Source organism: Penaeus vannamei, chromosome 13, assembly GCF_042767895.1.
Source record: "Penaeus vannamei isolate JL-2024 chromosome 13, ASM4276789v1, whole genome shotgun sequence".
Lineage (NCBI taxonomy): Eukaryota > Metazoa > Arthropoda > Malacostraca > Decapoda > Penaeidae > Penaeus > Penaeus vannamei.
In genome coordinates, this window is record NC_091561.1 from 29,346,839 (window position 1) to 29,357,888 (window position 11,050).

General features: G+C 64.6%; 1 protein-coding gene across 1 annotated transcript in view; it reads right to left on the bottom strand.

Annotated features, from left to right (window-relative positions):
* Window positions 1-685: 685 nt before the first annotated feature.
* LOC138863737 (protein starmaker-like) overlaps window positions 686-11,050 on the bottom strand; it is a 19,986-nt gene continuing 9,621 nt past the window's right edge. The window contains exons 4-14 of the mRNA XM_070128568.1: window positions 9,977-10,110; window positions 9,011-9,295; window positions 7,293-7,434; window positions 6,660-6,918; window positions 4,719-4,911; window positions 3,115-3,265; window positions 2,656-2,901; window positions 2,355-2,428; window positions 1,816-2,263; window positions 1,589-1,716; window positions 686-991 (exon numbers count right to left, since the gene is read on the bottom strand). Of these exons, the coding sequence (XP_069984669.1) occupies window positions 686-991; window positions 1,589-1,716; window positions 1,816-2,263; window positions 2,355-2,428; window positions 2,656-2,901; window positions 3,115-3,265; window positions 4,719-4,911; window positions 6,660-6,918; window positions 7,293-7,434; window positions 9,011-9,295; window positions 9,977-10,110 (2,366 nt within the window). The remainder of the gene's footprint in view (window positions 992-1,588; window positions 1,717-1,815; window positions 2,264-2,354; window positions 2,429-2,655; window positions 2,902-3,114; window positions 3,266-4,718; window positions 4,912-6,659; window positions 6,919-7,292; window positions 7,435-9,010; window positions 9,296-9,976; window positions 10,111-11,050) is intronic.

Genomic DNA, 11,050 nt, shown 5'->3' on the forward strand with positions numbered 1-11,050 from the left:
TGGACTCCTCTGTGTCCTTCTTGGACTCCTCTGTGTCCTTCTCGGACACCTCTGTGTCCTTCTCGGACACCTCTGTGTCCTTCTTGGACTCCTCTGTGTGCTTCTCGGACTTCTATGTGTCGTTCTCGGACTCCTCTGTGTCGTTCTCGGACTCCTCTGTGTCGTTCTCGGACTCCTCTGTGTCGTTCTCGGACTCCTCTGTGTCGTTCTCGGACTCCTCTGTGTCGTTCTCGGACTTCTTTGTGTCGTTCTCGGACTCCTCTGTGTCGTTCTCGGACTCCTCTGTGTCGTTCTCGGACTCCTCTGTGTCGTTCTCGGACTCCTCTGTGTCGTTCTCGGACTCCTCTGTGTCGTTCTCGGACTCCTCTGTGTCGTTCTCGGACTCCTCTGTGTCGTTCTCGGACTCCTCTGTGTCGTTCTCGGACTCCTCTATGTCCTTCTCGGACCCCTCCGTGTCCTTATCGGATTCCTCGGTGTCCTTCTCGGGCCCCTCGGTGTCCTTCTCGGACCTCTCGGTGTCCTTGTCAGACTCCTCGGTGTCCTTGTCGGACTCCTCGGTGTTCTTGTCGGACTCCTCGGTGTCCTTCTCGGACTCCTTGGTGTCTTTCTCGGACCCTCCGGTGTCCTTCTCGAACTCCTCGGTGTCCTCGGAGTCCTCGGACCCCTCGGTGTCCTTCTTGGACTCCTAAGCGACTTCCTCCTCGGACCCCCCCGGTGTCCTTCTGGGACCCCTCGCTGTCCTTCTGGGACCCCCCGGTGTCCTTCTGGGACCCCCCGGTGTCCTTCTGGGACCCCCGGTGTCCTTCTGGGACCCCCCGGTGTCCTTCTGGGACCCCCCGGTGTCCTTCTGGGACCCCCCGGTGTCCTTCTGGGACCCCCCGGTGTCCTTCTGGGACCCCCCGGTGTCCTTCTGGGACCCCCCGGTGTCCTTCTGGGACCCCCCGGTGTCCTTCTGGGACCCCCCGGTGTCCTTCTGGGACCCCCCGGTGTCCTTCTCGGACCTCCCAGTGTCCTTCTCGGACCTCCCGGTGTCCTTCTAGGACCCTTCGCCGTCCTTCTCGGACCCCTCGCTGTCCATCTCGGACCCTTGGTGTCCTTCTCGGACCCTTGGTGTCCTTCTCGGACCCTTGGTGTCCTTCTCGGACCCTTGGTGTCCTTCTCGGACCCTTGGTGTCCTTCTCGGACCCTTGGTGTCCTTCTCGGACCCTTGGTGTCCTTCTCGGACCCTTGGTGTCCTTCTCGGACCCTTGGTGTCCTTCTCGGACCCTTGGTGTCCTTCTCGGACCCTTGGTGTCCTTCTCGGACCCTTGGTGTCCTTCTCGGACCCTTGGTGTCCTTCTCGGACCCTTGGTGTCCTTCTCGGACCCTTGGTGTCCTTCTCGGACCCTTGGTGTCCTTCTCGGACTCTTGGTGTCCTTCTCGGACCCCTCGGTGTCCTTCTCGGACCCTCGGTGACCTTCTCGGACCCCTCGGTGTCCTTCTCGGAGACCTCGGTGTCCTTCTCGGACTCTTCGGTGTCCTTCTCGGACCCTTCGGTGTCCTTCTCGGATCAATCGCTGTCCTTCTCGGACTCCTCGGTGTCCTTCACGGGCAACTCGGTGTCCTTCTCGGGCCCCTCGCTGTCCTTCTCGGACTCCTCGCTGTCCTTCTCGGACCCTAGGTGTCCTTTTCGGAAAACCGGTGTCCTTCTCGGACCCTTGGTGTCCTTCTCGGACCCTTGGTGTCCTTCTCGGACCCTTGGTGTCCTTCTCGGACCCTTGGTGTCCTTCTCGGACCCTTGGTGTCCTTCTCGGACCCTTGGTGTCCTTCTCGGACCCTTGGTGTCCTTCTCGGACCCTTGGTGTCCTTCTCGGACCCTTGGTGTCCTTCTCGGACCCTTGGTGTCCTTTTCGGACCCCTCGGTGTCCTTTTCGGACCCCTCGGTGTCCTTCTCGGACCCCTCGCTGTCCTTCTCGGACCCCTGGTTTTCCTTTTCGGACCTCTCGCTGTCCTTCTTGGACTCTTCGGTGTCCTTTTCGGACTCGTTTGTGTCATTCTGGGACCCCTCGCTGTCCTTCTCGGACTCCTCGGTGTCCTTCACGGGCCCCTCGGTGTCCTTCTCGGACCCCTCGCTGTTCTTCTTGGACCCCTCAGTGTCCTTTTCGGACCCCTCGGTGTCCTTTTCGGACCCCTTGGTGTCCTTCTCGGGCCCCTCGGTGTCCTTCTCGTGCCCCTCGGTGTCCTTCTCGGGCCCCTCGGTGTCCTTCTTGGGCCCCTCGGTGACCTTCTTGGGCCCGTCGGTGTCCTTCTAGGACCCTCCGGTGTCCTTCTCGGACCCCTTGGTGTCCTTCTCAGACCCCTCACTGTCCTAGGACTTTTCGGTTTCCTTCTCGGACTCCTCGGTGTCCTTCTCGGGCCCCTCGTTGTTTTTCTCGGACCCCTCGGTGACCTTCTCGGACCCCTCGGTGTCCTTCTAGGACCCTTCGCTGTCTTTCTCGGATTCCCCGCTGTCCTTCTCCGACCCCTCGCTGTCCTTCTCCGACCCCTCGCTGTCCTTCTCGGACCCCTCGGTGTCCTTCTCGGACCCCTCGCTGTCCTTCTCGGACCCCTCGGTGTCCTTCTCGGACCCCTCGGTGTCCTTCTCGGACCCCTGGGTGTCCTTCTCGGACCCCTTGCTGTCCTTCTCGGGCCCCTCGGTGTCCTTCTCGGGCCCCTCGGTGTCCTTCTCTGGCCCTTCGGTGTCCTCGGGCCCCTCGGTGTCTTCGGGCCCCTCGGTGTCCTCGGGCCCCTCGGTGTCCTTCTCGGACCCCTCGCTGTCCTTCTCGGGCCCCTCGGTGTCCTTCTTGGGCCCCTTGGTTTCCTTCTCGGACCCCCGGTGTCCTTCTCGGACCCCCCGGTGTCCTTCTCGGACCCCTCGGTGTCCTTCTCGGACCCCTCACTGTCCTCGGTGTACTTCTCGATCCCCTCTTTGTCCTTCTTGGGCCCCTCGCTGTCCTTCTCGGACTCTTTGGTGTCCTTCTCGGACTCTTTGGTGTCCTTCTCGGACCCTCGGTGTCCTTCTCGGACCCTCGGTGTCCTTCTCGGACCCCTCGCTGTCCTTCTCGGACCCCTCGCTGTCCTTCTCGGACCCCTCGCTGTCCTTCTCGGACCCCTCGCTGTCCTTCTCGGACCCCTCGCTGTCCTTCTCGGACCCCGCGCTATCCTTCTCGGACCCCGCGATGTCCTTCTCGGACCCCTCGCTGTCCTTCTCGGACCCCTCGGTGTCCTTCTCGGACCCCTCGGTGTCCTTCTCGGACCCCTCGGTGTCCTTCTCGGACCCCTCGGTGTCCTTCTCGGACTCTTCGGTGTCCTTCTCGGACTCTTCGGTGTCCTTCTCGGACCCCTCGATGTCCTTCTCGGGCCCCTCGATGTCCTTCTCGGGCCCCTCGATGTCCTTCTCGGGCCCCTCGATGTCCTTCTCGGGCCCCTCGATGTCCTTCTCGGGCCCCTCGATGTCCTTCTCGGGCCCCTCGATGTCCTTCTCGGGCCCCTCGATGTCCTTCTCGGGCCCCTCGGTGTCCTTCTCGGACCCCTCGGTGTCCTTCTCGGACCCCCCGGTGTCCTTCTCGGACCCTTCGCTGTTTTCTCGGACCCCTCGGTGTCCTTCTCGGACCCCTCGGTGTCCTTCTCGGACCCCTCGGTGTCCTTCTCGGACCCCTCGCTGTCCTCGGACCCCCGGTGTCCTTCTCGGACTCCTCGGTGTCCTTCTCGGACTCCTCGGTGTCCTTCTCGGACTCCTCGGTGTCCTTCTCGGACCCCTCGGTGTCCTTCTCGGACTCCTCGCTGTCCTTCTCGGACCCCTCGCTGTCCTTCTCGGACCCCTCGGTGTCCTTCTCGGACCCCTCGGTGTCCTTCTCGGACCCCTCGCTGTCCTTCTCGGGCCCCTCGCTGTCCTTCTCGGAACCCTCGCTGTCCTTCTCGGACCCCTCGCTGTCTTTCTCGGACCCCTGGGTGTCCTTCTCGGACCCCTGGGTGTCCTTCTCGGACCCCTCGCTGTCCTTTTTGGACCCCTCGCTGTCCTTCTCGGACCCCTCGCTGTCCTTCTCGGACCCCTCGCTGTCCTTCTCGGACCCCTCGCTGTCCTTCTCGGGCCCCTCGGTGTCTTTCTCGGACCCTCGGTGTCCTTCTCGGACCCCTCGCTGTTATTCTCGGACCCCTCGCTGTTATTCTCGGACCCCTCGGTGTCCTTCTCGGACCCCTCGGTGTCCTTCTCGGACTCCTCGGTGTCCTTCTCGGACTCCTCGGTGTCCTTCTCGGACTCCTCGGTGTCCTTCTCGGAGTCCTCGGTGTCCTTCTCGGACTCCTCGGTGTCCTTCTCGGACCCCTCGCTGTCCTTCTCGGAACCCTTGGTGTCCTTTTCGGACCCCTCGGTGTCCTTCTCGGGACCCTCGCTGTCTTTCTCGGGCCCCTCGCTGTCCTTCTCGGACCCCTCGCTGTCCTTCTCTGGCCCCTCGCTGTCCTTCTCGGGCCCCTCGCTGTCCTTCTCGGGCCCCTCGCTGTCCTTCTCGGGCCCCTCGCTGTCCTTCTCGGGCCCCTCGCTGTCCTTCTCGGGCCCCTCGCTGTCCTTCTCGGGCCCCTCGCAGTTCTTCTCGGACCCCTCGCTTTCCTTTTCGGGCCCCTCGTTGTCCTTCTCGGGCCTCTAGCTGTCCTTCTCGGACCCCTCGCTGTCCTTCTCGGACGCCTCGGTGTCCTTCTCGGACCCTAGGTGTCCTTCTAGGACCCTCGGTGTCCTTCTCGGACTCTCGGTGTCCTTCTCGGACCCTTGGTGTCCTTCTCGGACCCCTCGCTGTCCTTCTAGGAGCCCTCGGTTTCCTTCTCGGACTCCTCGGTGTCCTTTTCGGGCCCCTCGGTGTCCTCGGGCCCCTTGGTGTCCTTCTCGGACCCCTGGGTGTCCTTCTCGGACCCCTGGGTGTCCTTCTCGGACCCCTGGGTGTCCTTCTCGGACCCCTGGGTGTCCTTCTCGGACCGTGTCCTTCACGGAACCCTCGGCGTCCTTCACGGAACCCTCGGTGTCCTTCACGGAACCCTCGGTGTCCTTCACGGAACCCTCGGTGTCCTTCACGGAACCCTCGGTGTCCTTCACGGAACCCTCGGTGTCCTTCACGGAACCCTCGGTGTCCTTCACGGAACCCTCGGTGTCCTTCACGGAACCCTCGGTGTCCTTCACGGAACCCTCGGTGTCCTTCACGGAACCCTCGGTGTCCTTCACGGAACCCTCGGTGTCCTTCACGGAACCCTCGGTGTCCTTCACGGAACCCTCGGTGTCCTTCACGGAACCCTCGGTGTCCTTCACGGAACCCTCGGTGTCCTTCACGGAACCCTCGGTGTCCTTCACGGAACCCTCGGTGTCCTTCACGGAACCCTCGGTGTCCTTCACGGAACCCTCGGTGTCCTTCACGGAACCCTCGGTGTCCTTCACGGAACCCTCGGTGTCCTTCACGGAACCCTCGGTGTCCTTCACGGAACCCTCGGTGTCCTTCACGGAACCCTCGGTGTCCTTCACGGAACCCTCGGTGTCCTTCACGGAACCCTCGGTGTCCTTCACGGAACCCTCGGTGTCCTTCACGGAACCCTCGGTGTCCTTCACGGAACCCTCGGTGTCCTTCACGGAACCCTCGGTGTCCTTCACGGAACCCTCGGTGTCCTGCACGGAACCCTCGGTGTCCTGCACGGAACCCTCGGTGTCCTTCACGGAACCCTCGGTGTCCTTCACGGAACCCTCGGTGTCCTTCACGGAACCCTCGGTGTCCTTCACGGAACCCTCGGTGTCCTTCACGGAACCCTCGGTGTCCTTCACGGAACCCTCGGTGTCCTTCACGGAACCCTCGGTGTCCTTCACGGAACCCTCGGTGTCCTTCACGGAACCCTCGGTGTCCTTCACGGAACCCTCGGTGTCCTTCACGGAACCCTCGGTGTCCTTCACGGAACCCTCGGTGTCCTTCACGGAACCCTCGGTGTCCTTCACGGAACCCTCGGTGTCCTTCACGGAACCCTCGGTGTCCTTCACGGAACCCTCGGTGTCCTTCTCGGGCCCCTCGGTGTCCTTCTCGGGCCCCTCGGTGTCCTTCTCGGGCCCCTCGGTGTCCTTCTCGGGCCCCTCGTTGTCCTTCTCGGGCCCCTCGGTGTCCTACTCGGGCCCCTCGGTGTCCTTCTCGGGCCCCTCGGTGTCCTACTCGGGCCCCTCGGTGTCCTACTCGGGCCCCTCGGTGTCCTACTCGGGCCCCTCGGTGTCCTACTCGGGCCCCTCGGTGTCCTACTCGGGCCCCTCGGTGTCCTACTCGGGCCCCTCGGTGTCCTACTCGGGCCCCTCGGTGTCCTACTCGGGCCCTTCGGTGTCCTACTCGGGCCCCTCGGTGTCCTACTCGGGCCCCTCGGTGTCCTTCTCGGGCCCCTCGGTGTCCTTCTCGGGCCCCTCGGTGTCCCTCTCGGGCCCCTCGGTGTCCCTCTCGGGCCCCTCGGTGTCCCTCTCGGGCCCCTCGGTGTCCCTCTCGGGCCCCTCGGTGTCCCTCTCGGGCCCCTCGGTGTCCTTCTCGGGCCCCTCGGTGTCCTTCTCGGGCCCCTCGGTGTCCTTCTCGGGCCCCTCGGTGTCCTTCTCGGGCCCCTCGGTGTCCTTCTCGGGCCCCTCGGTGTCCTTCTCGGGCCCCTCGGTGTCCTTCTCGGGCCCCTCGGTGTCCTTCTCGGGCCCCTGGGTGTCCTTCTCGGAGACCTCGGTGTCTTTCTCAGGCCCCTCGGTGTCCTTCTCGGGCCCCTCGGTGTCCTTCTCGGGCCCCTCGGTGTCCTTTTCGGACCCCTCGCTGTCCTTCTCGGACCCCTTGGTGTCCTCTGGCCCGTTTGTGTCCTTCTCGGACCCCTCGGTGTCCTTCTCGGACTCCTCGTTGTCCTTCTCGGACCCTCGGTGTCCTTCTCGGATCCCTCGGTGTCATTCTCGGACTCCTCGCTGTCCTTCTCGGAACCCGCGCTGTCCTTCTCGGACCCCTCGCTATCCCTCTCGGACCCCTCGCTGTCCTTCTCGGACCCCTCGCTGTCCTTCTCGGACCCCTGGGTGTCCTTCTCGGACCCCTGGGTGTCCTTCTCGGACCCCTGGGTGTCCTTCTCGGACCCCTGGGTGTCCTTCTCGGACCCCTGGGTGTCCTTCTCGGACCCCTGGGTGTCCTTCTCGGACCCCTGGGTGTCCTTCTCGGACCCCTCGCTGTCCTTCTCGGACCCCTGGGTGTCCTTCTCGGACCCCTCGCTGTCCTTCTCGGACCCCTGGGTGTCCTTCTCGGACCCCTCGCTGTCCTTCTCGGACCCCTCGCTGTCCTTCTCGGACCCCTCGGTGTCCTTTTCGGACTCGTTTGTGTCATTCTGGGACCCCTCGCTGTCCTTCTCGGACCCCTGGGTGTCCTTCTCGGACCCCTGGGTGTCCTTCTCGGACCCCTGGGTGTCCTTCTCGGACCCCTGGGTGTCCTTCTCGGACCCCTGGGTGTCCTTCTCGGACCCCTGGGTGTCCTTCTCGGACCCCTGGGTGTCCTTCTCGGACCCCTGGGTGTCCTTCTCGGACCCCTGGGTGTCCTTCTCGGACCCCTCGGTGTCCTTCTCGGACCCCTGGGTGTCCTTCTCGGACCCCTGGGTGTCCTTCTCGGACCCCTGGGTGTCCTTCTCGGACCCCTGGGTGTCCTTCTCGGACCCCTCGGTGTCCTTCTCGGACCCCTCGCTGTCCTTCTCGGACCCCTCGGTGTCCTTCTCGGACCCCTCGGTGTCCTTCTCGGACCCCTCGGTGTCCTTCTCGGACCCCTCGGTGTCCTTCTCGGACTCCTCGCTGTCCTTCTCGGACCCCTCGGTGTCCTTCTCGGACCCCTCGGTGTCCTTCTCGGACCCTCGGTGTCCTTCTCGGACCCCTCGCTGTCCTTCTCGGACCCCTCGCTGTCCTTCTCGGACCCCTCGGTGTCCTTCTCGGACCCCTCGCTGTCCTTCTCGGACCCCTCGGTGTCCTTCTCGGACCCCTCGGTGTCCTTCTCGGACCCCTCGCTGTCCTTCTCGGACCCCTCGCTGTCCTTCTCGGACCCCTCGCTGTCCTTCTCGGACCCCTGGGTGTCCTTCTCGGACCCCTCGCTGTCCTTCTCGGACCCCTCGGTGTCCTTCTCGGACCCCTCGCTGTCCTTCTCGGACCCCTCGCTGTCCTTCTCGGACCCCTCGCTGTCCTTCTCGGACCCCTCGCTGTCCTTCTCGGACCCCTCGGTGTCCTTCTCGGACCCCTCGGTGTCCTTCTCGGACCCCTCGGTGTCCTTCTCGGACCCCTCGGTGTCCTTCTCGGACCCCTCGGTGTCCTTCTCGGACCCCTCGGTGTCCTTCTCGGACCCCTCGGTGTCCTTCTCGGACCCCTCGGTGTCCTTCTCGGACCCCTCGGTGTCCTTCTCGGACCCCTCGGTGTCCTTCTCGGACCCCTCGGTGTCCTTCTCGGACCCCTCGCTGTCCTTCTCGGACCCCTCGCTGTCCTTCTCGGACCCCTCGCTGTCCTTCTCGGACCCCTCGGTGTCCTTCTCGGACCCCTCGCTGTCCTTCTCGGACCCCTCGCTGTCCTTCTCGGACTCCTCGCTGTCCTTCTCGGGCCACTCGGTGTCCTTCTCGGGCCCCTCTGTGTCCTTCTCGGGCCCTTCGGTGTCCTTCTCGGGCCCCTCGGTGTCCTTCTTGGTCCCCTTGGTTTCCTTCTCGGACCCCCCGGTGTCCTTCTCGGACCCCTCGGTGTCCTTCTCGGACCCCTCGGTGTCCTTCTCGGACCCCTCGCTGTCCTTCTCGGACCCCTCGGTGTCCTTCTCGGACCCCTCGGTGTCCTTCTCGGACCCCTGGGTGTCCTTCTCGGACCCCTGGGTGTCCTTCTCGGACCCCTGGGTGTCCTTCTCGGACCCCTCGCTGTCCTTCTAGGAGCCCTCGGTTTCCTTCTCGGACTCCTCGGTGTCCTTTTCGGGCCCCTCGGTGTCCTCGGGCCCCTTGGTGTCCTTCTCGGACCCCTCGCTGTCCTTCTCGAGCCCCTCGGTTTCCTTCTCGGACCCCCGGTGTCCTTCTCGGACCCCCCGGTGACCTTCTCGGACCCCTCGCTGTCCTTCTCGGACCACTCACTGTCCTTGGTGTCCTTCTCGGACCCCTCGCTGTCCTTCTTGGGCCCCTCGCTGTCCTTCTTGGACCCCTCGGTGTCCTTCTTGGACCCCTCGGTGTCCTTCTTGGACCCCTGGGTGTCATTCTCGGACCCCTCGGTGTCCTTCTCGGACTCCTCGGTGTCCTTCTCGGACTCCTCGGTGTCCTTCTCGGACCCCTCGGTGTCCTTCTCGGACCCCTCGGTGTCCTTCTCGGACCCCTCGGTGTCCTTCTCGGACCCCTCGGTGTCCTTCTCGGACCCCTCGGTGTCCTTCTCGGACCCCTCGGTGTCCTTCTCGGACCCCTCGGTGTCCTTCTCGGACCCCTCACTGTCCTTCTCGGACCCCTCGCTGTCCTTCTCGGACCCCTCGCTGTCCTTCTCGGGCCCCTCGGTGTCTTTCTCGGACCCTCGGTGTCCTTCTCGGACCCCTCGCTGTTATTCTCGGACCCCTCGCTTTTATTCTCGGACCCCTCGGTGTCCTTCTCGGACTCCTCGGTGTCCTTCTCGGGCTCCTCGGTGTCCTTCTCGGACTCCTCGGTGTCCTTCTCGGACCCCTCGCTGTCCTTCTCGGAACCCTTGGTGTCCTTTTCGGACCCCTCGGTGTCCTTTTCGGACCCCTCGGTGTCCTTTTCGGACCCCTCGGTGTCCTTTTCGGACCCCTCGGTGTCCTTCTCGGGGCCCTCGCTGTCTTTCTCGGGGCCCTCGCTGTCTTTCTTCGACCCCTCGCTGTCCTTCTCTGGCCCCTCGCTGTCCTTCTCGGATCCCTCGCTGTCCTTCTCGGACACCCCGGTGTCCTTCTCGGACTCCTCGCTGTCTTTCTCGGGCCCCTCGGTGTCCTTCTCTTGCCCCTCGGTGTCCTTCTCGGACTCCTCGCTGTCCTTCTCGGACGCCTCGGTGTCCCTCTCGGACCCTAGGTGTCCTTCTCGGACCCTCGGTGTCCTTCTCGGACTCCTCGGTGTCCTTCTCGGACCCTCGGTGTCCTTCTCGGACCCCCCGGTGACCTTCTCGGACCCCTCGGTGTCCTTCTCGGACCCCTCGCTGTCCTTCTCGGACCCCTCGCTGTCCTTCTCGGACCCCTCGCTGTCCTTCTCGGACCCCTCGCTGTCCTTCTCGGACCCCTCGCTGTCCTTCTCGGACCCCTCGCTGTCCTTCTCGGACCCCTCGCTGTCCTTCTCGGACCCCTCGGTGTCCTTCTCGGACCCCTCGCTGTCCTTCTCGGACCCCTCGCTGTCCTTCTCGGACCCCTCGCTGTCCTTCTCGGACCCCTCGGTGTCCTTCTCGGACCCCTCGGTGTCCTTCTCGGACCCCTGGGTGTCCTTCTCGGACCCCTGGGTGTCCTTCTCGGACCCCTCGGTGTCCTTCTCGGACCCCTCGGTGTCCTTCTCGGACCCCTCGGTGTCCTTCTCGGACCCCTCGGTGTCCTTCTCGGACCCCTCGGTGTCCTTCTCGGACCCCTCGGTGTCCTTCTCGGACCCCTCGGTGTCCTTCTCGGACCCCTCGCTGTCCTTCTCGGACCCCTCGCTGTCCTTCTCGGACCCCTCGGTGTCCTTCTCGGACCCCTCGGTGTCCTTCTCGGACCCCTCGGTGTCCTTCTCGGACCCCTCGGTGTCCTTCTCGGACCCCTCGCTGTCCTTCTCGGACCCCTCGCTGTCCTTCTCGGACCCCTCGGTGTCCTTCTCGGACCCCTCGGTGTCCTTCTCGGACCCCTCGGTGTCCTTCTCGGACCCCTCGGTGTCCTTCTCGGACCCCTCGGTGTCCTTCTCGGACCCCTCGGTGTCCTTCTCGGACCCCTCGGTGTCCTTCTCGGACCCCTCGGTGTCCTTCTCGGACCCCTCGGTGTCCTTCTCGGACCCCTCGCTGTCCTTCTCGGACCCCTCGGTGTCCTTCTCGGACCCCTCGCTGTCCTTCTCGGACCCCTCG